Raw genomic sequence first — 26,594 nt, forward strand, 5'->3', positions numbered from 1 at the left:
TTTCATCTGTGTTGTAAAATAAATCCCCCGAAGTCCTTAAGCTTTCTGACATTGAGAGAGAAAGGCAGGGGGATCCTGTGCTCAAGTCCTGCATGGCTATGGTGATCTGAGCTGTCCTCCCTATGGCTGGTCTGGTCTTCACTGGTCCCCATCCTCCCCTGGCTACAGCCCTTCTCTTCTTTGTGGCCTGGGACATCTGCCATGGAAGTGGGGAGAGGAGCCACCTCCCCCAGGGGAACATGCAGACCAGCAGAGAGCCCCAGGATCAAGCCAATGGAGGAGCACTAGGGCTGCCTGAGTTGTCACCATGCATGCACCTGAGCTGCTTTCTTGGCTCCAGTCGGAGGCATCATGGTGGGGAGCAAGCAACCAGCTTTGCCAGGTCTAGTTTGCTCTGGCAGCTTTGCCCTGGCTCCTGTGCTGGCCGCTTGATGCAACTGGAAAATGTCTGACTACTCCACAAAGCCATTGGGCAGTCTGCAGAGCATGGCCCTTTGCTGGCCACGTGATACTCAGCTGTACATGCTGTCCTCCAGGTGTCTGATGGGTCCATAATCCTGGCGTAAACTCATGTGTGCAAGCATTCGCAGACAGAGTGTACTCTGAGTGGGTAAGGAGAAGAGCTGAAGGGACTTGTCTGCAAATGCATCTTCGCAGTGTGGAGCCTGCCTCCTGCAGCAGGTACAGGACTGGTCTGATTTTTGGTTGCACACGCGATTCTCACCACCTTTGAGCTCTTGGTTGAAGCTGCTTGGCTGCATCATGCAGAGATCAGTGTCCCTGGGGAGCCCAGGTTGTGCTGAGTGGGGAGGGCTCGTACATGGCATCCTGGAGTAGGTTTCTCAACAGCTTGGTTTGCCCTCCCCATGGTCCCTGCAGTTGGGAGAAGGTGGAGTTCCTGTCAGAGAGGAGTGTGGCTGGATGTCCCAAAGAATCCTTCCAGAGACTCCTGTCTGAGAGGAGGGAAATGGTTCAGCTGACTTGGATGACGCTGACCATGAGTGATGTGCTGTCTTCCCAGATAACAGTGGGCTGAGTGCTCGTCTGTTAACAACCCTTGGCTTAGGAAAATGCCGTCCTGGAAAGAAATGGTAGATGGAGCATCGTCTTTTTCAGCAGCAGGGCTGCTCCGTGAAGGAGTATTCCCACCAAGCCTCTCTCCTCCCCTGAGGACCATGCGCATTGCCAACTTTCCGTGATGACCTCCACTCAGTTCACCAAGAATATGGTGACCTCTTAGAAAAGAGGATCTGGAGAGACTGGGAAGAGACAGAGAAATGCTGAGTATTATATCCATGCTGTGTATGTAATGCTCTCTGTGTCAATACCAAAGAGAGCAACCCCTCTCTGTTTAATTAATCTGTGTAGTTCAGCTAAAGAGAAGTACCTTGCAGTTATCTATGGGGCTGGTGTAGCATGGATGCAGAATCCTCCATCCCCAGCTGCATCTTCCCAAAACCATCCAGCGTGATAAAGAGGCACATGTAGGGCAAAAAATTGCTGCCCTGTTGTGGAGCAGCAATTGCAGGGAAGGAAGCTCCTGTGCCAAAGGTGACACGAAGAAGCGTCTGGCGGAAGAGAGGGAGTCCTGTTAGCTCCCTCCTTCCCTCCTTAGGGCATTCGTCTGGAGCAGGGCTGTGAGCTGTGACCTTGTCAGATCCCATCAGCGGTGCCAGGCTGGGCTGGCGCAGGCGCGGGGTGGGAGCCCCCACGAGCAGGGAAGCCGGGTCTCCCCTGGGCCAGCCTGCAGCCCCTTCGCTGCCCCCAAAACCACCTCGTACCGCTCTGCTTTCACATCTTGCCTCCTCACCACCACCTTTTTTTTTTTTTTTTTTTAACATAATAATCGCAAATCTTTCACAATTTCTTATTTCCCATTTTGCTTTGAGGAGAGTGCGCGAGCTATTGAAATGTCATCATTAAGACTGAAACTTCTGCAAGCCTGGGTTTCCTGGTTATCCTCCGGTTACCCTAAGCTCTCTGGTTCAGTCTCCTCATTTCCACCCAGGGTGGCACACAGTTCAGCAGCGCCGCAGAGCCGAGTCCCAGGAAAAACACCTACGGAGAGCCTGTCTGCCATGCACTGCTTGGCACAGCCTCTGGGCTCTCTTGGGTCCTGTCGTTATAAACGCACTAATTACCGTAACGACTGAACCAGTGGTGGGGCCTGTTGTAGATACAGTGATCGGCGTATTTGATGAGAAGGGGGGCAATTCAGGTTTGGACCAGGGCTGGGTGTTAGTCCTGTTGATTCCCGTTACCTTCTTCTTGAGCCAACCATTAAGATTTGGCTGAATCACACTTTCTGGAAAGGCTTTTTATTTCTGGAGGATCCCCCGCCTTTTGCAGTTTCTTCAAGTGGTTACACAACCTTGTTTTAAAATAAATCCTGCTTCATTCCTGAAGTGTCTGGCAGCTCCATCCGTTCTCGGGTCCTACTTTTCTTCTGCTTCGTGAGAGCTGTTTCATCCCAGATAACTTCTCTGCCTGCAAGACGTTGTCCTCCGGCACGGGGCTGCTGACAAAGGGGAGGCAGCAGGTAGCAGAGCAGGGGTCTGGGTGCTGCTGGCAGCAGTGTCCTCGCAGCAGGGTTTAATTAGCTGAGTACACAGGGACCAAGGTGAGGTTTGCAGCCCATGCTGGGCCACATGCTGCTGTGATCCCCCTGCTATCAGTGTCTGGGGTAGACAAGGCAGCCCTAGCTCTGCCCAATCTACATAACGACATTAACATTTTCACAAGTACTTCTGCATTACAAGGGATCCTTCTGAAGAGCAAAAATGACTGAATTTTTTAGATTTTCTCTGGAAGGCTTCTCTCTCACACCTCAAAGCATAAGTAAGCAGTAAACTTCCTTCCTCCTGTTTATACATCCCAGACATGCATCAGCTTTTGTTGCAACCAAATGTCCCGGGAGTTTCTGTTCAGCACTTTGCAATCCTCTTCGGGTCTGTGACTTTCCAGAAGACATTCCTCTGTTTGAAGTGCTCCTTACATTCCTTCTACCCTGAAACTGACCTTTCAGTTTGGCTGTATTTTAATCCCATTTTGTTCAAACAAGCAGACTGTGGAATCCATGCCGCTCTGATGGTCTCATCCTTGTGGGTACTTAGTGATCTACCAGATGTTGGCATCTGCTAGTACTGTCAGCACTACTCTTGATTTTAGGTCCTTCATGGGAGTACAAAATACCACTGGCTCTGCCTCTGCAGGGTTTTCTTAGAAATTCCCTCAATTACTTGTGGATTTCCCCATTCGTAACAACTGGTTTGAGATCCCTTTGCTGCTCTTTGCTCCTCAAGGTCTGACTTCTATCAGAATACTGTGTTCTATATGATCAATGCCATGAGAATCTGTTACTGTCCCATGTCCCATCTCTTATGCTTGGAGGCAAAGAACGAAGAAGTCTTTTTGACTAGACTTCTTTGCACATGTTGACTGGCACTGGATGTTGACTAAAGCTAGAGTCTCTTTAACTTGGAAAAGCTGAAGGCAAAACCTCTGTATTTTCCCTGGGGTTGTCAGACTAAGGAACCCATGGTTCCTTGGGATAATCCTGCTATCACTCTTGTTTAGGCTCTGACCCTTCCACTCTCTTGGAATTTCCTCGTCATTTCCAGGCTTATCAAAAATGAAAATCAGCTGGTGAGAAACTTTATTGGACAGATCTCTGGGAACTCTTGGACCTGTTGATTTTTAATACATCATTTCCCTTTACTAATATATGGGAAAGCACTTCAGCATCTCAATGTGATGCAGGAGGGGTGCTTTCCAGGGATTGTTATTAAAAACTTCTGCATGGCTCCATTGCTATTTGCAATGCTGCCATCCCCATCTAGTAGTTGGATGCTGCTACTAGACGGTGTCTTTGTCCCCAGTAATTTTAGAAGATAAAACAGTAAAACATGGGCTCTTTAAACTGTCTTTACTGTTCCCCAGCTTCTTGTGTGGGCTGTTCTTCTCTTTTTCCCCACTTTCACTCAAATTGGTTGACAGCACATCCCAGCTCAGAGGGACTCCGCTTGCTTTCTGTGTGGTGTTTGAGGGAAGGACACTGAGGACGATCAAGCACCAGGAAAATATCTCGTGAAGAGTTTAAAAACCCTGAGAATACTTTATTAGTGAAATGACAAATAGGGGGAGACGTGGCAAAAGAGCAGAAAATAATGGATGAGACATGGAAGGTGGATTGGATTCCTCTGCTCCTCCACCTCTGACTGCGAGAAAAAGGGATTTTCTGCTTCACAGTGATGAGACTGATTGATTAAAAAGTGTACATTTCCCTATAATGTGTGAGTAGATGGTAGAACTCCACATGGCAGGGAATTATTGAAGTCAAGGATGTGGCAAATTGCAAAAAGGTATTGGACATAATCCCAAATTACGTGTAATAAACATTGCTGAAGAAACGCTGTTTCAGGGCTCTCTTCTGAGATTTTTATAAAACGTGTTGCACTGCGGCTGCTCAGAGGCAGGATGGTGGAGCTGGTGTCTCTGTGACAGACTGCTGTATCCTTGTGGCTTTCTGAGGCTCTGGGCTCTCCACTGTGGACCTTGCATGCCACTCAGCCATCCATCAGCCCAGCCTCGGTCTTGAAGCCATTGGCAGAATTTGAGAGAGGGAGGGAGCTGCAAGGAAGCTTTCTATTCGGTGGCAAGAGGGAGAGGAGACCCAAAGCAATGTCCAAGTTGAGGGCAGGGCAGGGACAGCTCTTCCCTTGCTCAGTTTGGAGCTGGTAGCCGGTCAGTGAAGGCATTGCTAAGGCCAGGCTAGGCTGCTGCACATGTCATGCTGCTTCCTTCCTTTCAGGGCTACAGAGAAGATGTGGGAAAGGCAGAGTTGCTGTGATGTGTTAGGGATGTTCAAGAGACAAGGAATACACATCTGTAGATATCTGTGTGAATAATGTGCCTAGGGAATGACTTGTTTTAATTTGGGTTTTAGGTGGGGAAGAGCTTGTAGAGAAGGCATGGAAGTGGTGCTGGCTTTTATGAACAGCTGGTGAGAAGCCTTTTTTGAGGCTGGTGAGAAGTTCCCTGATGGTTGCACACTCTGCAGGATTGTTACTTCACCTGACTCCACTCCTCGTGGTGGAATTGCAGGGGGAAGCTCATCTTAAACTGAGCCTGGAGAGAGCTTGCAGTGAAGTCTGGAGGGATGCACACCTGCCTGCTCCCTGGGCACCTCGTGCTCATGGCAAAGGGCAGCCCTGAAGCACGGGAAAAGGGCTGGGCTTCATTCCCTCCACTTCCATGGTGAAGAGCTGGTGTGGTTGCTGTGGCAGGGAGCTGCTCCTTTGAGAAGAGCAAGAATTACCTTCAAGGACCAGGCATTTCCTGGGGGATATCTGAAGTTGGGAGATGTGCAGGAGAGTGGGGAGAAGCTGTGCAGCAGCCAAACTGGGGGAGGAGAGAGGAACAGAACAGATGGGAGGGGGAGGTGAAAGAGGGGTGGGAAGCAGTGCACATACATCAATGACCAGAAGTGACAAACTGCTCTTAGATTAGATGATTTAAAATGCACAAACCTCTTCCTGATACCACTATTCTGCAAAGCTGCTGGCAGAGTGAGGGCTTGGCTCCTTAATTAGTAAGGAATGGGGTTGCTAATTGGCAGAACTAGTCTGAGTCATGGGCTCATCCTGGGACACAGCTCCCGAGCAGCAGGACCCACGGCTGCAGCTTGGTGCTCAGCTCTGGGGGCTGTGCTGGCCTGCAGAGGCTGGCTGGGCTCAGTGGGCTACTGTGTGGTAGCCACGGGTCCTTCCCAGGTGAAATCCAGTCCCTTCTTGCTCTGCAGCCTGTCATCCTGGTGCCTTGCAAGAAGTAGACTTCTGTTTCATTTGTCCCTGCAGGTATCATCCCTCTCGCCAGGCTGCTGCCAGCTCAGCTGTTCTTGCTTCTGTCCCTCTCCTCACCTGTGGCCCCCTGGGCTGCCCCCTCCCTTCCAGCAGCTGGTCCAGGTTTTGCTGATCAGATACAACCCAGGGACTGGCTGTATGACTTCATTTCAGACTGACATCAGAAAAACAGCAAGGTTGCATTCCTTCCCATAAGGGTCTAGGGTGTCAGGAACTCCCCCTCCCCACCGACCTCGTATCCATTAGCTAAGTCTCTCTGAATCTGTCCTATCACTTATTCATGATCATCTAGATCAATCTGTTGAAAAGTGCATTTATTGAAACCTGATCCTGGCTTTGTCTGGATTGCAAGGGCCTTTCTGGCCCAATCTCTGCTGCGTGGTTTACAACCACAAAGCCCACTGAGGCTGGGAAGAAAGCTGGCTTAGCACAGTGCTGCTTCCAAGCCCAGGCGCATATGGATCCATCACCAGGAAAAGCACCAGGCTTGGATGCCGAATACCCACTGAGCATCCTCAGTGTGCTAGGAGGACAAAGGTATGTACAGACATAGTACTTGCAGCCGAAAAACTTAGAGCAATTTTTGACTTGGACTCACAGTGCAGAGGGGTCCGTTTTTGAGACATCCCTGCCCCTTGCAGCGTGGCTGCAGCAGCGATTGGGGACAGGTACCCAAACTAAGGCACTGCAAGAGCCTCTTTAGTATTGTGTTTGCAGGTGGATCTGGAGCCCGAGCGCTACGTTCACTCACAAAGCAAACATCACAAAACCCTCCCATAATGGGAGCAGAGTGGACAATCATGTGCATGGTTCATACCTTGGGAGGTGACTTCCAACCAAAAGCACTTTTCCACTCTGAATAAATAACTCTTGGAAAACTGATGCACCCATCATGGTTGTAGCCCCAGCCAAGCATGTTGCTCTTGGGAGTTGTGCAGGTTTGTGCCTGAGGAGGAACGGGACATGTGAGTGCTGTCACAGAGAGGCAGCACCCGTCTCCTCAAATTCCGTGCAGCTGGGGCAGCTCATTCTCGCTTGCACCTGGGAAGAAGCCATTTCCAGAAAAGAGGACATCATGGGGAAACATGAAGATTCCAGTGTAGTCCGGGCTATACAAATAAGAGGAGAGGACTACAAAGATGATTAGAGGCCTGGAGCATTTCTCTCACAAGGAAAGGCTGAGGGACTTGGGTCTTTTTAGTCTGGAGAAGAGAAGGCTGAGGGGGGATCTGATCAACACCTATGAATACCTAAAGGATGGGTGTCAAGAGGATGGGGCCAATCTTTTTTTCAGTGGTTCCCAGTCACAGGACAAGAGGTAACGGGCACAAACTTGAACATAAGAAGTTCCATCTAAACATGAGGAGGAACTTCTTTACCTTGAGGGTGGCAGAGCACTGGAAGAGGCTGCCCAGAAAGGTGGTGGAGTCTCCACCTCTGCAGACCTTCAAAACCCACCTGGACAAGTTCTTGTGCAATCTGTTCTAAGTGGACCTGCTTTGGCAGGGGGGTTGGACTAAATGATTTCCAGAGGTTCCTTCCAACACTATATCATTCTGTGATCTTGGTGAGAGCAGGATATGATGACTTGTTTCTGAAGTGTGGCACAGTGGCAGAGCAGTGGCTTGCTTGTGTCAGTCTCTGAATCTGTCTCCTGCCGAGCTGGGAGGTTGTGGAGAGGCAAAGGTGAGTAGATAGCTCTGTGTCTTGTCCTCTGGCACTCTCTTTGCTTTCAGTAGCAGGATAGCTGGTGAGGAGGGTGATGCCTGGGTGCTTTGCAGCTGCACTCAGGGTTTTGCCCTGTTGTCTGCCTCTATGCCCTTTCCCTGGGGTACGGTGTCTGAGACCTCCTTCATCCTTTCCCAGCCTACCCAGCATGCCTCCTCCCCTGAGGTGCAGACACAGGTGTGTGAATGCAAGAGATAATGCCTGCTATCGGTCACTCTTAAAAAGACGCAGAAGACCAAAGAAATCTGTGCCTTCAATTGATTTCTTGTTATCACAGATACCAGGAAATGTTATTTATTTCCAAATCTAGGAGCCTGAAGTGGTTGCGTGAACAGAGAAAAATGGTATTTTAGAGTTTACTGTTTAGAGTGGAAGTTGAGAGTTTACTGTGGAGTGGAAGACAGCATGGAGTGAGAGTGAGGCAGCACTGATGAAATGGTATGCAAGCAACTTTATTTTCTAAATTACAACCCCCTGTTATGGGATCAGTTTTCAGGATTGTGCTTTGCTCTGCACTTTGTGGCAAGGCCAGTTCATGGCCAGATTGTCACTGAGACCATAGGAATGAGGATGCTGGTCTCCGAGAGTTCATTTAACATCCGAGTGACCTACCCTTGATACAGGAACTCTGGTACATTACTACTTCATTCTTTTTTTCAGTACCTGCTGTTGTTGTTTTTCCCCTTAAAAAGAAAACAACCCCTCTAACTCCTAGTTAAAAGAAGAATTGGGAGGGGATGAGCTATTCTCATTATATAAGGGGCTCAATTAACTGTATCCTCAGTATTCCGCCGTCTTTATTCAATGGAAAGCAGTTACACAAAATCATTGCTCTGCTGCTCCTTCTCCTCAGATCCGTGACTGCTTGTTGCTTCATTTTGTTAAACTGTGTTGCCTCTGGATGTGGGTGAGACTTTCTATATCCCAGTTTGAAAACTGAAAGGGTTTTTACTCTAGCACTGGGAGAGTGGGGGTTTTCCTATCGCCTGTGGTGCCTGCAGGAGCTGGGACCCACCAGAGCCGCAGGTCACCACGGTGCAGTGTGTGGCCACGCTGTGCTTTGCTGCCCTAGCTACTCCCATGGAAGTTCAGCCTTGCTGCCTGACAGTTCTTGGGAGTTTTCTGCTCAATTTAATCCTTTCAACTGATCAATGAAATGCGTGGTATTGGGGGAGAGGGGAGCAATGCGAGGGCATCACTCTTCGGTGTCGCCATCTGTTTCTGTATTTAGTCAAAGCTCCTTGGGGAATTTCATGTTTAGAAAAAAGGGCTGATGGAAGGAGATGCACTAAAACAAACTCAGCCTTTCAGGAAACGGGGGCTATGCTGGGCAGAAGTTACAATCATTATTTGCTCTGTGGTTCCTAATTCTGGCCGTCTCAGCATGACGTTCCTTTTGGAAACAACATAGAAGGGTGCAGTTATTCTACTGGGCAGAGGCAATTGCTGTTGTAAAAACAGCTACAACATCAAAGTAAACTGAAGTAGTTCTGGGTAGCTGAAATGCCACCGTGCCTGGAAGTTTCATCGTGTTGCCTTCTACTCAGCAGCACACAGCAGGATCTGCCTTAAATCTGCAGGAAACGGTGTGATATTGTACAAAAGAATTAGGTCTTCTTTGGGGGGGTATTTGTTACTAGTTTTGCACATGGACTTCTGCTGGGAAAGGAGTCTGGGTCAGTCTGGACTTTCTGATCGTTTCTAAGTGTTGAAGACACCAGAGGGATCTCATTGTCCATCTCCCCTCTTTTTCCCTCTAAATGTACCTATTAAATAACAGTGTTCCTGCCCACAGAGTGTCGCTTGTGTGTCAGATCAACAAATGCCTCTGTCTCCAAATTTATTTCCAGGCTCAGGGAGTGGAAAGTGTGTGTAACCCGGACCCACCCCAGTCTGCAGGGCTCTGTGACCACGGCACACTCCTGATGCTGGGGGGGTGTGTGCTTGTGTGTGTGCCATGCCATCGGGGTGCAGTCTGTGTGGGAAGGTGTGGGCTCGGCTCCTGATTAAACTTCACTTGCCTGCAAGCTCTCCCTTAAGTTACTGGTGTCTGAAGGCACTGAAATACACTGCTAGGAATGAGTGCTTATGATAAATGTATTAGAAAATCTTTTCTTTCATCCCGCTGTTGGGAACTCCAGACGCAAATTTGCCATTTTCTGACTCCCGGCTCTTGATGCTGTGATGGCAGTAGGAGCCTCTGGTGAAAATAGCATGAAGATCTTTCACTAATGCATGTTGCTGTTCATATGTTTATGCAGAACAGTCAAAATATGGTTTGGGAAATGGTTGATTTCTCAACAGCAATGTCTTGCCCAGATGTCTCGGGACACTTTGTCTCAAGCATCAAGATTTTCAAAAAATGTAAGAGGATGTAATGAAGACCTCTGTATAGTTCCTCAAAATCTGTATTCAGTGCATTGCTTACCAGCTCTCTGGGATCTTGAAACTCAAATCTGCAACATAAGAAAACATCTCTTTCTGTTGCTCACTGGCTGTGAGGATGATCTTTGCACATCATCCTTGGGTTTAGGTGCTGGTCGGATGCACTAGTGCTTTTCATTGACTTGGTGAGGGGAAATTAATCTACCTGCTGCAGAAACCCTAGAGCAGAATGCAGCAGCAAAGCTAGAATTATGTAGGCCCTTTTAAATGTCATTAAAACTAGTTTCTTTATTCTGAGCACTGGAGGTTGGCCAATAGACGTATCTTCTACAATAAGGAAAATCCAGGGTACTAAAGTGTTTAAAGTGACTAGAGTACTTTAAAAAAACCCACCTAAACTAAAATAAATCATTAGAAATAGAATTAGCATTCCACATTCTATGTAATGTAATATAGAAATACTATTGCATCTCTTCAAACATAATAAGCCTATAAGCAAAGAGCTAATGGTGCTGTTGGGTTTAAGAGGATAGGAAGGGCTTTTATAATCAATAACTTAGGGGCAGAAGACAAATTAGGAAGAAAGTAGGTCTATGAATCGATGAAAAGCGGGATGGCCCTAACATTACTCAACAGTTCAGCACTTTGGCTTTTTCTCAATACTTATCTAAGCAGAGTTCATGTGATTTCTATGGGAAGATGTGGAACGGATTAGTTTGCAATAACTGAAATGTGGTGTGACGTTATGCCTGATTCTGCATAATTGTAGGTCATGCTCTCCCTGATTTGCCTTCGTGCTCCTGCTCTTTCCCTTGTGCCAGGTCCCAAAGTTGGGCAGGGCAGAAAAGGCCAACCCAGAAAACTTATTTCCCCAGCACTTTTTTGGTAGGTGAGGTATGAGATCTGCTTGCCCTGCAGATCCAATGCGTATGTGTTACCAGAAGTCTCCCTTTGTGCTCAGGCTTGTCTTGAGAGGCACTGAGCAATTTAAGATGTTGTGGCGTGTGTGAAACTATATATACATCAGGATGTATATACAGCAGTGTATATTCATGTCAGAGAAACACTGGAGTCATGTCATTTACTCAAGGAAACTCTTGCTAGAGAGGAAAACAAAGCTCTGTGAAGTCTACTTAGCTGTTGCTGGTGACTTCTGGAAGCATTTTGATTTACAATGATGAGTGGGTGTATGAAAGTCTAAACATGCTTTATTTACATTTTCCATTATTATTATAGCATGACTCTTAATGACCGGCTATTCTAAGTTTGAAAATATTTAGACAGTCAAACCCACTATTCTGCATGTTTGTATCTTTCCATTACTCTCCCTGTAAAAACTGGTGTTTCCTTACATTGGTTTCTGCGTGAAACTGATTAAAACTGCTTTTTCTTCTTCCTGTGTTATGTTAAAAAAGAAAATGTAAGTAGGACCTGCTTAAAAAATTTAAGCAACTGTAGCCTGGAAGTAGCCTCCGAATACCACAGCTTCCCCCAACTTTCCTTGGGTGTTTGCACCCCATGTATGGATCTGGAAACTTCCAGCCCTTTCTAATGATGGATCTGGATCTGGAAACTTCCAGCCCTTTCTAATGGGAGGTCTTCTGATTTTTGCAGGGTGCCAGGGTATGGCTGCGGGAGCAGGACCAGCTGCAGCCATGCACTGTTGGCTCATGTGCCGATGGAAACGTCCTCTTCACCTCAGATTATGGCACAGTAAGTAAAGTTTGCATGAGGTTGTAGCCAATGCTAAGTTGCAAGATGGACTTCTTGGTCTTGCCTGACCTTCATGTTAAGAGGAAAGTCATTAATTGAAACGCTGCAATTCTGTCTGAAAATTGACTCAGCTCTTTTACAAACCATGCAAAAGTTCTAACGAAGCCTAAAGAGATAAGATTGTTCTCTTTCTTCAGTTAATTTGTCTGCCCATCTCGCTTTGCTTGGTTTTTCTTGCGCCGTCTTTGAAGGAGTTGCATTAACAACCTAGCAAAACCATTATATTGGCAAAATGCTTCTAGGAAGGGAGGCAGCTCCACCAACTAAGCAGCCATTTCTGTCAGGATGTGCTTCTTGCAAGCTGTGCTGCTGCAGGGGCCGTTGTGTCCACCAGCCTCTGCTCCATCGGCTTCTGCCATCAGCCCTTTGGGTCAGGAGCAGCTGGAAGTGAGCTCCCCGTGTAAATGCAGCAGCTACGCACAGGGCAGTTCAACAAGGCAGCTGAGCTCCTGTGAGAGCAGATCTCACTGCTAGAGACATGAATCAGGTCTTTTTCTTGCCTTATTTCTAGCCCCGTGTTCCTTGTGGTTCCCTGGAGTGCCTGCTGCAGTGCTCATGGAGCAATATTGGTTAGGAAGGGACCTCTGGGGATGGTCCAAGTCCTCAGTGAGTCAGCTCGGCTCCCCAGCCCTGGGAAAACTATTCACTGCTTTCACTGAGGTTCTTACTGAGTCAAACTGGTGCCTGGGCTGGGAGGAGGATGAGGAAATGGGCAGGACTGTGCCTTCCAGCAGTGAGCAATTAGATCTGCTCAGCTGTTTTGAGGAAGGGTGCTCTGCGGGCAGCTTCTTTGTTACAGAAAATCGGACAGGTTTTTCTCAGCCTCTTACCTGGCAAACAAAGGAGGGTGCAAGGAAAAGGGGATTTAGGACTCCAGCTTGTGGAGAGTCAGTGGTAGGACTGGCATATTTTCCAGTCTTGCTTTGAAAGGGCTAGATTTCATTCCTTTTTAAAGGCCCTGATTTTTTTCTCAGAGACAGAATGTCACCTAGCAGACTCCTAGGATTTCCATCAGGTTACTCAAGCCTCTCAAATCCTTTCTTGAGGAGCTGCCTTGTGTTAGAAGCACTGGATAAGTCTACTAACGCATTTTAAGAGGTCACAGAGGCATTCATCACAGGTAACGCAGCAGCCTGCGGGCTGCCAACAAACAGTGAGTACTTCTGTGACTCTCCCAGATGTGCTCTTTTCTCTTCTGATATGCTGCTGTGGCCTTGGAAAATCCTCCAAACCCACCCGGCACCTCTGGAAGGACACCAGGAATCCTACCACAAAGCCAGCTGAGTGGGTGGCACCCACCGCCAGCCTGTGTCGGTGCTAGAAAAAGGGCACAGGATAATGCTAGGTGGAGTCATAGGTCTAAAGAAGTTGAATTTCGCTTTTTTCTCCCTGAAAGAAGACACTGCTTGGCTGAAGGAGCATGTACTTTATGGCTTATGCAGAAAAAGCACATGGTGATCATGAAAGGGCTTGCTCTCTTCAGTGCCCTCCACAATAGCTGAACCGTGTGCTTCCCCTGCCTTCACTGCTTGATAACTTCAGGAAGGACTGGCTGTCTTACCCCAGGTGAAAACACAGCTGAAAACATCTTCACCTTAATTTGGGTGGGGTGGGCCAGTTGCTCTCTCTGATTTTAGGATCCCTAAATCTGGTGTCCTCATGTTTGCTGTGGTCCAGCATTCCTGCAGCTCTGAGGTAAGAGGGCCAGTCACGCTTCAGAGCTTTGGCCATTTGTTTTCACTTCCTTAAAAACACCTCAAGCAACAAATCCATCAGAAATGTGGCTTCCTGGGAGGAAAGGAGGAGCCGACACTTATGAAACACAAGATTGGAAACCACAGTCCAGACAGACTGGCCAAATGCTTTATGGATAAACATCCCTCAGATGCCGGGTGGGAGCTGAGCTCACGTGCTCAGGGTTGCACTAATGGATGAATTTGAGGTTGAGAAGGGATCGCTTCTCCTCTGCTCAGCCTGGTGCTGTTGGCAATCCTCATGTTGGCTTGTCTGCCAGCCAGGTTTTTCTTTTCTCCTGGCCATTGCAGGGGCTTGGAGAAAGTCCTAGTCATTTTTTTCTAACTGTGGGCTACATCTGAGACAATCAGTTCATCACTGGGGAAAAAACTTCGGCTGTGTTGCAAGGTGCCTGGGTGGTATTTGCTGGCTTGTTTGTAGTTACACTGAAAGCTGATGGGTTTTCTTCCCAAATAAAAAAGATTTGCTTGTTAACTCCTATAAATTTCTGTTTAAGTGTTAACTTGTTGGAAAAGGGGTATTCCAGGGGCAGCTCTGCTGAGAGATCAGTTTGTCTGTGCTCTCACTTGCTTCAGGCAAAATTAGCCAGGATATTCAGCTCAGTAGTGCAAGCTGCTGAAGCCAGACTGGCTCACTGTACCTGGAGCAAGACAGTGGGGAGGATGTTCCCCCAAACTGCTCTCCTAGCACGTTGCTGGAGGAGTCCAGAAGCGAGCGGTGGGGTAACAAGAACCTCTTTACTGGGGTGGTTGGAGCTGGGAAAGGGTCTGGCTGGCCTGGATCAGTGCAGCACTTTGCAAGCTCTAAGGGGTGAAGGTCATCATGTCTGGGTCGTGTTGGGCAAATTCTGGAAGGGGACAAGTCCAGAAGGGTATGACATGATCTTTCCTCCTCAGGAGGAGCTCCTCAGGAAAAGCTCCTTTGACACAATCTTGGGAACCAACAAACCACCACATTTATCTCCAGGATAAATGGATGATCCCAGCAGCTTGCTGGTGATACGGAAGCCAGAAACTTGTCTCTACCCTGGAGGGCAGAAGACAGATTAGAAGCCAGCTCTGTCCCAGTGCCAGGGAAAGCCTGAAACCTCTCCCATGTTCCACAAGTGCTCTCCAGAGGCACAGAGACCTCACCTTCCAAATCTCAGTGGGGCTCCAGGGAGTATATTTCACCAATGCAGTGTTTCTGTCCAGAGGGTACCAGAGAAACTCTCCTAATCCACCTTTCCTGCAGTCCTGCCAGAGCACCTGCTTTTTGAGGATCTTGGACCTGATTTTATTTTGAGAGGGATGACTGAATAACTCCAACCAGGTGGCTCAAAACAGGTTTAATAGGTGATGATCTAATCCCCACTAATCGTTTACTCGTGTATTTAAGGCCTGTGTTGCTCTTCAGGGTCCCATTTTCTCCTGTGTTGCCTACAGGAGCAAGTAGACAATCTCTGACCTATCACACAGTTATTTTTCATCCATAGGAGCCTCTTGGCACAGGTGCTGCCAGCTGCCTGGCATCTTTTGGGGCATTTGTCCATTCAGCTTTTTCCTTAGATGTTTTCTTAATGTTTCTCTTCTGGTCCAAATGGCTGTAAGTGCTGACAATGTGGTAAATGAGTAAGTGCCAGGCAGATGTAAGGAAAGATCATGTCATACCCTTCTGGACTTGTCCCCTTCCAGAATTTGCCCAAGTCAGCAGAGAAGAGCGAGCCAGGGTGGTTTGCTGTCTCATGGTTTGGAAGTGCTGTAAGGGTTTTGCTCCTGGCAGAGTCCAGTTGGTGTTGTCATCTGCAGCTTGTACTCTCCCGTTCCCCCTTCCTGCTCCCTCAGTTCTCTTGTGGAAGTGCCTGAGACCTCTGCTCTGAAGAAGAAAAAATAAATTGATGTGGGTTTTTTTTTGTGGCTGTGCTTGAAGAGTGGGGGTCCTGCTGCTGGCAGAGTCATACCTTGCTGATATCCAGGTGCAGAAGTGGTCTGGGGAAGACCAGAGCAGCCTGGACACAGCCTGTGCACTTGGACTGGGATTCATCCTCCGCTGTTGATGAACATGAGCGATGTATTTTTGAAAGCCTCCTGGCTGGTGTGAAAACAGGGCTGTGGGGCAGTTTCCCAGTGGAAGAGACTGAGTCCTGGTCACATCAGGTGTGGCTGGGCAGACCTGGGGCAAACGCATGTGGGGAAATGAGCCTGCTTCTCCTCCCTCCCAGCTCCCTGCAGGCACAGAGCTGCTGTTTCGATCGCCCCACACTTTTGCAGGCACCACGGGGATCTTGTAAAGGGATCCTGTGCTGGGGTGTTCCTTCCCCCCGCTGGCAAGGGTGCAGGTCAGAGCTGAGAAGGGGTGCATGTGGGCACCTGCAAGGCGCTGCGGCAGTGATCTCCTGGCAAGGGACTGGCACGGGTGGCTCGCTGGAGGGGGGGCAGGGTGACCTCATTCTGTCTTCAGCCTGCAGCTGTGTGGATGGCCTCCCCCTAGCACTTAGAGCAGCCCGAGGACTCCAGGAAAGCAGGCAGGAGATACCAGCTAGATCAACGCTATAGATCACGGTTCATCCTCTGTGGAGTCTGCCAGTTCCTCGCTGGCACCTAGGAGGTCTGACAAGCAGGGATGGAAATGAGGTAGAGACCAGAGCCCCAGAAAGGAAGGAAAAGCCTGAGTTTCTTTGGAAGGTTACTGCGGGCCAGTTTGCTTCTTCAGGCTGCCTGTATGAAGTCTCCCATCTGTCTGCCTTGGGTCTTACCATCTAGAGCAGCTTGGGATACCGGGTGGGAGATGGCGCATGGTTGAATCCAGGAGTGGGAAGCAACTGAAATAACTTTTGTGAAATGCCAGCATCGTGCTTGAGGAGGAGGAAAGGAGGGATGGGATGTGGCAATGGTGGAAGGGGAACAGTCACATAATCTCAGCTGCGTTGAAAGGGGGTGAAGAAGATGACCTGATAGCTGAAGAGTGGGTTACTGAGGAGGAGGAAGCTCTAGCAGGAAGAAGGATGAGGCAATTGAGGCAAAAGGAGTGCAACCGCGTAGAGGGAAGGGGGCACTTTCCAGAGCAGTGACAGAAGCCAATAGCTGTCACTGTACAAACATTTTGAAAGCATACATACATATGTGCATACACATACATACATGCCAGCATGCACGCAGGATGTCACTACTTTATTTGCCTTCGTATCTGCTTTGCTTTCCTTTGCTCTTGACGTGACAGCCTCTCCCAGACACTCTCTGGCTGCTCCTATGGAAAGTGCAGGGCCAAACCTGGAATGTGAATAAGCTTTGCCTCAGCCTCCCCACAGTCAGAGACCTGTTCCCACCTGTGTTTTTGTGAAAGACTGTTCCTGGTCTCTTGGGAGCAGCTGCCACCATTATTCACACTCAGAAGTGCAGTGTGTAATACCTGTCCAGCCTCCTGCAGCTGGAGGCTGGTGCCCTGCTCCTGCTAAGGGGATTTCGCTAAAAATCAAGTGACCTTGCATTGGCCTGTCCCTGTCAGCAGCAAAGGTGAGACATTGACTCTGTAGCAAAAGAAGGGAGTGTGCTGTGTGGTTTCTGGCCACAGAGCTCAAATAGGTAGGAATGGGAATGGAAGAATTACAACAAAAACAGGTAATGGACTTGTGTCTTATTACCTTTTCCAGTGCTGAAGTATAAAGCTGTGGAAAGGGGCCTGATTCTGGTAGGAAATCAGACCATGTGTCCAGGCATCATGAGCTTATTTGTCCTTCTCCCTATTCTTCCAGGTATTCCAGTACCCCAGGGCCTCCCTTTCCAGAGAAAAGGTTTTGCCAATGCACCAGACCAGCGTTGATGGGGTAGAAGACATGTCCATGCTGGGAGATCTGCATGAAGCTGCCATCCTGCTTAACCTGCACCAGCGCTACCAACAGGGTAACATCTATGTAAGTGCTCAAACTGGGCCGTGTCCCTTCTGGCTAATGATTTTTATTTAGCTTTGGGGCTGCCATTTTGCATGTGAAATACTGATTTTGGCGTTGTTTCCTGAGCATTGTTTTGTGTGGATAGAAATGGAGGGGTTTTTCTGCTTTGCCATGTCCCTCAGTCCTCTGAGATCCTACCCCTACTAGAGGGGACTCTTTCCTTCTGTAGAAGAACTTTCAAAACATGAACATTCACCTCTAGGCTTTGTGGTTATTGTGCAGCTCTGTACCCTCTGTGACCATCCGTGTTTTACAAGCTGGCATTCACATTCCCCAGATTGCCCATCATTACCATTCAGAGGTTTATGTGGCCAACCAGACTGGACAGCACAGCGTACACAGGTTGTTGTTGCGTATCCCTCCTGATCCAGATAAAGCTACTGCTTGACGAAACTAGGAAACCAAATCTGTTACCTAGTTCTTCTGCTTTTACGTGCAGTTGTGCCTTCTCCTGATTTCCCTCTCGGGCCCTCAGGAAGGAGGCAAGTGTCAGGAAAGGGACTTGTGAGGAAAAGCACATCTGGAACATGGCATCCCTGGAGTGCTGGGGTGGCAGCGTGCTCTGCTGAGACTTGGAGAGGATGAGGAAGATATATTACAGAGGCTGCCTTACCTTGCTTCCCTCTTACCTTGCTTGTCCACGCTATGTGCACCCAGAGTTTTTCAGATTATGACAAGAAAAATGTAAATCTCTATCTGTGTTGCATAGCAACTGTTACCAAGACAACCAAACCACATGCACCTGTATTGCAGGAAATGATCAATAAAGTGACCCCATTTCAGAACCATCTCTGGGATGCGCTGGGATGCAGGGGAGACTGCATCTTTTTTTGTTGCTGTAGACCCCCTTGCCTGTTGCCTGTCAACATAGCCTTGTGACCCTGTGGCAGTACCCACATGCACACGCTCTTTTGATGGCCCTTGTCCTTGCTCCTTGTCCTGACCTGTGTTTGATGCGTGCTATGTGTTTGTGCAGCTCTTTGCCCGTTTGAGTATATTCCTCCTATTACCTCTTCCCACACTTCAAAAAGTGAGGCAGGATTCTCTCTCTTTTCAGTCTGTGCCTTGCACCAGAAATGCCACACCACCATTGTGACAGTGTCACAGCAGCTGTATCTCCTTAAACCTTTCCTCTAGCTTTGATATGTCATTCCTTCTCCTCTTCAGCATTAGTTCTGTGGCTTCTCCACCTGCGTGTAAAGGTGTTAAAAGTTTAAATATAATGTAACTTTTTTTGCCTGTGCGTAGTGCATGAATGTCAGCAGTGCACCTCAGATCTGAATTTTTGGGAGATTTATGAAGGGGCCTGACTATTGTAATATGCTGAGCACTGGGAAGAAACCCTTGGTGAAGGATCATAAGCTCCTTCTTGAGTGGGACCATATCTGGGCACATGTTCGTGCAATGTCTGACCTGGAGGACACCAAACTGGACAAGTGCTGTTCTGCATTTCTGTGGTGCAGATATTACTATTGCAGTTACCTTATCACTAACTGCTAGTTTTTGCCATGGCCCTGCTCTGTACAGTTTTTAGTTAAGCAGAAATTGAGAATGTCAGCTGTAGTGCCCCCTAATGACTTGCAGTGATCCGTGAATACCATGAATGTTACGGGGGTTGAGTTCATTTAATATCACTCTCCATGGGCTCCACAGATAGAGCATATTAGGCTAAGGTTGCAGGTGAAGCTGTACTGAGAGGAGTTAGGTCTATCAGTCAGGGCCAAAAACATTTGGAAGGAAATCATAGAGATCAGAAACAGGTGAGAGATATCATCATTTCTGGAAAACAATTTCACCTGAAGGAATGGGTAACCTGGAATACTGATAACTAGTATTAAAAATTATAAAAAATAAATAGTGAGAGGATGGAAAACTGAAAACATGAAGTGGGCACCTGCTGTGAAGAAGGGCAGCCCAGTTCTGAGCGATATGCCTGGAGGGATCCTACCATAAGCTCCTAAAAGGGATCCTTTCTGGCCAGGGAGTATAGGTAGCAGTACTGGTGAGGTACCCATAATTAGTGTGCTACAGGAATACTGAAAATCTCAACAGTATCTTTTTTTTTTTTTTCCCAAAGAAATACTATTCAAGCTCTACCAAACTGTGTAAGGAAATCCTGTGAGCACAGCAACAGCCTGCAGCATTTAAAAGTGTATCTTCCCCCTGCATTCCTTCCATTCCTGTATCCCTTAATAAAGTACATCCAGCATAATGCGAGTGATGTATACATAAGCCAGAGGATGTACTGTGGCATTTTGTGCTGTCCCCAGCTCTGATATGCCTAACCACCCAAATAGGATGCATTGTCTTGAGAAGTAGACATGCCATGGCCTGCTCTACAGAGTTCTCTGGGGGTGATCACTCCTCACTAACAGAGTGGCAGATACGTTCATGGTTGATGCACAAATGCTACTATTAAAAATTGTGGACAGAAATTGTCTATAAGGGACTGCAGGTGATGAGGAGACTGCAACTGGGAGATGGAAAAGTTTCCTGGAAACACCTTTGAAACAGATGGCTGTACTGGATGAAGTTCTAAAAAGGAGACTGCGGTGGGAGCTCTGTTCCTTGGGAGAGCTAAAACTACAGTGGGAAATGCAAAATCAAACATCTGAGAGGAAAAAATGCCATGAAGGTCTAGGAGAAGTGTTAGGATGGACATCACTGTCTTGCAGTCTCTGGACAATGTCTGTTGCTCAGCTGGTCGTACAGTGCTTTTTCCTGATGCGTTTTTTCTCTCTCAATGCTCTCCCATTTCCTCCCACTTGTCTTGCCAAAGTTCATCTGCTTGCTTCTTGCTTTCATCACCAATAAAATTATGTTTCTGCCCACCAAGATCCAAGTCAGAGGGTCATCAGGACTTGTTCCACGCTAGCCTGTTCATACTGATAATGCAATTAGATCTAGGTGATTTTTTTTTTCCCCTGATGACCTGTGACTGCCGCTTTAATTATTTTTAAATATTTTGGTAACTAGAGCATCTTAATCTGGCTTGTCATTGCCAGATTTCAGTTGGCAGGGAGAAAGCATGTGTCTTTCTTGTCACCAAGTGTTTTGTTTACAGCTTCTCTGACGGATGCATGAAAATCCCTGTATATGTATGTGGCAACTCGTAGTTCATGGTTTGGAAATAACACTAGATGTTGTCCCTGGCTACAAAGCTTGGCGCCTTGGCAATCTTAAGTGTTTCCTCTGTCACCCCTGCTGAGAATGGGTATTCCTAGATTAGAGCAGCCCAAGATGTCCCTGTGAAGGAGGCCACAGCACCAGCAGCAGGATTTAAGCTGGATGTTGACCATATTACAAAGCCATTACTAGGAGAGAGGTGGCACCATTGCTCTGAACTACAGCTCTGAGAATAACTGGATTTGAGCTGGTTGGCTGAACCGAAAAAGTCATGCCCCAGAAAACAAAATGAATTTCCTTCTGACTTCACAAAAAGAATAAATTTGAAATTCAATATTAGGCTTTGCGTATTTTATTTTAAACCTTAATAACTCTTTTCTTGAACTGTGAGATTTTCAAAATAAATATTTTCAAAATAAAAATGTTTAGAAAATGTAGAAATGTTTTGACTTGAAATCCTGAGCTTCATCTTCAGCTGTCAATTTTGATTTGGCTTACCAAATGATTTAAGCTGCTCCAAACAGCATTTTTCAGGACAATAAACCAGATAGGCTTTAGTGGCTTTTCGTACATGTGTGCATATGTCTCTGTCCCACCTCTTCGTTCAAGAGCTGTTTGAACCCTGCCAAGCCCCTCTTTGGGGCTTAAGACTGTGGATAGGGGCATTGAAGGTATCCCCTGACACTCCTTCCGTCCTGGCTCTGCTTTTCAGCTTCAAGCACACTGCAAAGTAGCTGGGTATGAAGATGGCTTCATGTTTTTAATTTGTGTAAGCTTGATTTAGCCAAGACAACAGACTAAGAACATTTTATTGTAAAGCAGTGAAATTCAACCGCCCCATCCATACCCAGTTGTGCAGCCCCTGCCCTGGGGTTTGACGTTCTTTGCCAAACTGGGGACCTCTCTGCTGAAGCCCAGCTTTCTTATTTAAGCTTTCTCATTTAAGCTTTCTCCCTTCATCGTGAGTTATTTTAGGGTCCAGATTTGTCATGATTTTTTTTTTTTTTCCAGGAGCTTTATTTCCTTGCTGTGTTTTGTTTTCTCCCCCTAGACAAACATTGGTTCCATCTTGGCATCAGTAAATCCCTACAAACCCATCCCAGGTCTGTACAGTGGGGATGCCATAGACCTGTACAGACAGCACCGCCTGGGTGAGCTGCCTCCCCATATCTTCGCCACCGCTAACGAGTGCTACTGCTGCTTGTGGAAGCGTCATGACAGCCAGTGTGTTCTGATAAGGTTAGAAATGGGAGAAACGGCTACTCCCTGCCTGCATTACACGCCTTGCTCCTGCTGCTCCATTTGCAATGACATCTGCCTAAATATCCACACCATCCTACCCTTCCCCGTGCCTGACTCCCGCTTGCCGCAGTGGAAATGCCATGTGTTTATTCCTGGAGATCACTTCTCTGCCGTGGGTGGGATGGTCTTTAGCTTGTTCTGTCCTGGATTTGTGAATGGAAACTATGTCTTTTCCTTAACAGTGGAGAAAGCGGAGCTGGAAAGACTGAGAGCACCAAGTTGCTGCTGAAATTTCTATCAGCCATGAGCCAGACCTCCCTCGGGGGCCCTGCATCTGAGAAGAGTACTCACGTGGAAGAAGCCATCCTGGAAAGCAGGTATGGTCACTCCCACAGGCAGTGTGAGCCCCGTCCCTGCAGACACTGGCGTGCTGGGATGGCCTGCCTTTGGCAGGGGCATGCCTTTGGGGCAGCACCTGCATTTGGGCCATGGATGGAGCCGAAGCTGGGCAGTGAGGTTCTTGCAGCTGGACAGCGTTGTGTCAGGGAGATGAGGAGGTTGTGGTCTCACCAGAACGCCTTGCACTGGCTGCTCTCCATAGCTGCTTGTGGATGAATTCGGCTTCTTTCCCATAGCAGCGTGAGGGGTGTGTGGCAGCCGGAGAATTCGTGCTCTAGTCAAGGCTGGGATTTCTCCTTCCTTCAGTAACTCATCATAGAATCCTAGAATGGTTTGGGTTGGAAGGGACCTTAATGATCATCTAGTTTCAACCCCCTGCCATGGTCAGCGACACCTCACACTAGACCAGGTTGCTCAAAGCCCCATCCAGCCTGGCCTTCAACCCGTCCAGGGATGGAGAATCCACAGCTTCTTTGGGCAACCTGTTCCAGTGTGTCGCCACCCTCACAGTAAAGAACTTCTTCCTAATATCTAGTGTAAATCTACCCTCTTTCAGTTTAAAACCATTATCCCTCATCCTATTGCTACACTCCCTGATGAAGAGTCCCCCCCCATCTCTCCTGTAGGCCCCCTTTAGGTACTGGAAGGGGATATGAGGTCTCCCTGGAGCCTTCTCCTCTCCAGGCTGAACAACCCCAAGTCTCTCATCCTGTCCTCATAGGAGAGGTGCTCCAGACCTCTGATAATCTTTGTGGCCCTCCGCTGGACTTGTTCCAACAGGTCCATGTCTTTCCTGTGCTAAGGATTCCAGAGCTGGACGCAGTACTCCAGGTGGGGTCTCATCCTCAGTGCCCACCTGGCCATACCCTTGAGCTCAGCCACACATCACTGCACCATCCCTCTTTATGGCTCTCAGGCCCACGTCTCTTGTGGCAGTGGCTGGAGGAGATGCAGGTAATGTCCCTCTTTGCCACAGGGATGCCTGTCCAGGCAGGTCATCCTCCTCTCCCACAGCTCTCAGTTGTGGCTGTGCTCGTGACACATCCTACGAGTGAGTCTCCATCACCTCTGATTCTGGTCTCCTTTCACCAGAGCTCTTCCCTAGCCTCCGTTTGTCTCTGGCCACTGGTACATCTTGCCCTCAGAAGGTCCTGTGGGCCACCTTGAAGCTCTCTTGCTCTTCCAGGCAGTTGATTTCATGGAGAAACATCCATGGAAGCTGCAAGGGACAGGAGCGAGGAGGTTTGCCTGGGGGCTGCAGCAGACCCTGTGTGGAGGAGACCTGGGGCTGGTCAGAGCTGGTCTTGGCTGCAGCTGGCATCAGGGAATAACCACCAAAACCTTGCCAAGGTGTCAGGCAGGTAGGGAAATGCATGGTGCCCACATCAGATAAGTTTGGAATGAAACTGGCAGCCATGATTGGGTGGAGATGCACTGTGCAGGGGATCCTTCATGTCAAAGGAGGTCCTGACACTCTTAAGGGTCCATGGCCCATGCCAGGGCAGGAACGCCCCTGAGGGACCATGGGTGACCCATGCTGGAACAGGGACACCAAGGAAAAAAAGTGACAGGACATCCTAAAGAAGCAAAGTGCAGCTGAGGAAAAGCAGTAAGAGGCAAAGAGCAGCTGAGAAAACAAGGAAGCAAAGAGCAACAGAAAGAAAGAAAGAGAGAAAGAGTTTGTGTGTGCCCCCAGCCTCCTGTGCTGCCCACTGCCTTGTGGGGGGAGCTGCAAGGGACTGGTTGTAACCTGAGGTGAAAATGGAAGCTGAGGCTAAGAAAAGGAGGACAAGAGTGGTTTGACTCTCAGGTAAGCCTTGGGAAGAGGTAGGACAGATGTTTACTTAAGTGTCTGTTTTACTGTTCATGTCCTCCTCTTTCTTAACACCTGAATTCTATTTAATAAGTTGAATTTAATTTAAAAAAAAAATAATCCCAAGGCAAGACTGTGACTGGAGGATCTCACTGTGGGTCTTGCACTTCGATACTGTCAAGGGCAAGGGTGCAGGTTGGTCCCAGTTTAAGCCCGTGATAGTGGCAGAAGCCTCCAAAGGAGTAAATCAGATGCCTGCAACCAGCGACACCTCACACTAGACCAGGTTGCTCAAAGCCCCATCCAGCCTGGCCTTCAACCCGTCCAGGGATGGAGAATCCACAGCTTCTTTGGGCAACCTGTTCCAGTGTGTCGCCACCCTCACAGTAAAGAACTTCTTCCTAATATCTAGTGTAAATCTACCCTCTTTCAGTTTAAAACCATTATCCCTCATCCTATTGCTACACTCCCTGATGAAGAGTCCCCCCCCATCTCTCCTGTAGGCCCCCTTTAGGTACTGGAAGGGGATATGAGGTCTCCCTGGAGCCTTCTCCTCTCCAGGCTGAACAACCCCAAGTCTCTCATCCTGTCCTCATAGGAGAGGTGCTCCAGACCTCTGATAATCTTTGTGGCCCTCCGCTGGACTTGTTCCAACAGGTCCATGTCTTTCCTGTGCTAAGGATTCCAGAGCTGGACGCAGTACTCCAGGTGGGGTCTCATCCTCAGTGCCCACCTGGCCATACCCTTGAGCTCAGCCACACATCACTGCACCATCCCTCTTTATGGCTCTCAGGCCCACGTCTCTTGTGGCAGTGGCTGGAGGAGATGCAGGTAATGTCCCTCTTTGCCACAGGGATGCCTGTCCAGGCAGGTCATCCTCCTCTCCCACAGCTCTCAGTTGTGGCTGTGCTCGTGACACATCCTACGAGTGAGTCTCCATCACCTCTGATTCTGGTCTCCTTTCACCAGAGCTCTTCCCTAGCCTCCGTTTGTCTCTGGCCACTGGTACATCTTGCCCTCAGAAGGTCCTGTGGGCCACCTTGAAGCTCTCTTGCTCTTCCAGGCAGTTGATTTCATGGAGAAACATCCATGGAAGCTGCAAGGGACAGGAGCGAGGAGGTTTGCCTGGGGGCTGCAGCAGACCCTGTGTGGAGGAGACCTGGGGCTGGTCAGAGCTGGTCTTGGCTGCAGCTGGCATCAGGGAATAACCACCAAAACCTTGCCAAGGTGTCAGGCAGGTAGGGAAATGCATGGTGCCCACATCAGATAAGTTTGGAATGAAACTGGCAGCCATGATTGGGTGGAGATGCACTGTGCAGGGGATCCTTCATGTCAAAGGAGGTCCTGACACTCTTAAGGGTCCATGGCCCATGCCAGGGCAGGAACGCCCCTGAGGGACCATGGGTGACCCATGCTGGAACAGGGACACCAAGGAAAAAAAGTGACAGGACATCCTAAAGAAGCAAAGTGCAGCTGAGGAAAAGCAGTAAGAGGCAAAGAGCAGCTGAGAAAACAAGGAAGCAAAGAGCAACAGAAAGAAAGAAAGAGAGAAAGAGTTTGTGTGTGCCCCCAGCCTCCTGTGCTGCCCACTGCCTTGTGGGGGGAGCTGCAAGGGACTGGTTGTAACCTGAGGTGAAAATGGAAGCTGAGGCTAAGAAAAGGAGGACAAGAGTGGTTTGACTCTCAGGTAAGCCTTGGGAAGAGGTAGGACAGATGTTTACTTAAGTGTCTGTTTTACTGTTCATGTCCTCCTCTTTCTTAACACCTGAATTCTATTTAATAAGTTGAATTTAATTTAAAAAAAAAATAATCCCAAGGCAAGACTGTGACTGGAGGATCTCACTGTGGGTCTTGCACTTCGATACTGTCAAGGGCAAGGGTGCAGGTTGGTCCCAGTTTAAGCCCGTGATAGTGGCAGAAGCCTCCAAAGGAGTAAATCAGATGCCTGCAACAGGATCTGGTTGTGTGATAAGCTGGAATCCTTTGAACCATCTGTGTAAAAGTGGCCCTCATGCAAGTGGCATATTTCAGGGCTCAGGGAGTAGAGAGAAGGAACATTTCCTGAAAGACAGTGACTCAAAAAGTTACTAGCAACTGTGAGGAAAATAGCCTAAGCAGACATGCAGCTTCTAACACGGCAGCTGCAAGAGCAGTGCGGGTCTAGGCTCCTCATAAGCAGAGCAGCATTGAGTAGAAGGGTTGCTGCCTTTGGATCTGGTGCTCGTGAGACTGTTGTTGGATGATTTATCCTTTGCAGGTGTGCAGATTTTACCAGGAACTATGGTAAATTGGAAAAAGTTCTTAAGTGTGATACAGTCACAACTCAAGATCTGCAAAATCCACTTTAAGGCAAGTGGCTTAGAAGGCTCAAGCCCGCTTAGCAGTTAAGTGGTGACTTGACTGTGGTCCAGAAAGCTTACGACGGTAGTACGTAGGTGATTCCTGACTCTGCAGGATCCCACAGCTGTGAGGTGGGGTAAAGAGCCCACAACCCATTTTGTGTACATCCCTAATGTGCTGTGTGAGCTATTGCAGTGCAAGTGCAAAAGAATTTCATTTGTCACTTTTTCCCTGAAGAAGAGAA

At 48.3% G+C, this 26,594-nt stretch overlaps 1 protein-coding gene across 1 annotated transcript in view; it reads left to right on the forward strand.

Annotated features, from left to right (window-relative positions):
- The window catches only part of LOC106895045 (unconventional myosin-X-like), a 98,196-nt gene that overhangs the window by 3,165 nt on the left and 68,437 nt on the right, over positions 1-26,594 (forward strand). Inside the window, exons 2-6 of the mRNA XM_014954129.1 lie at positions 591-610; positions 11,589-11,687; positions 17,233-17,391; positions 21,608-21,795; positions 22,041-22,175. Of these exons, the coding sequence (XP_014809615.1) occupies positions 591-610; positions 11,589-11,687; positions 17,233-17,391; positions 21,608-21,795; positions 22,041-22,175 (601 nt within the window). The remainder of the gene's footprint in view (positions 1-590; positions 611-11,588; positions 11,688-17,232; positions 17,392-21,607; positions 21,796-22,040; positions 22,176-26,594) is intronic.

Source organism: Calidris pugnax, unplaced genomic scaffold (assembly GCF_001431845.1).
Source record: "Calidris pugnax isolate Ruff unplaced genomic scaffold, ASM143184v1 scaffold103, whole genome shotgun sequence".
In the NCBI taxonomy this organism is placed as follows: domain Eukaryota; kingdom Metazoa; phylum Chordata; class Aves; order Charadriiformes; family Scolopacidae; genus Calidris; species Calidris pugnax.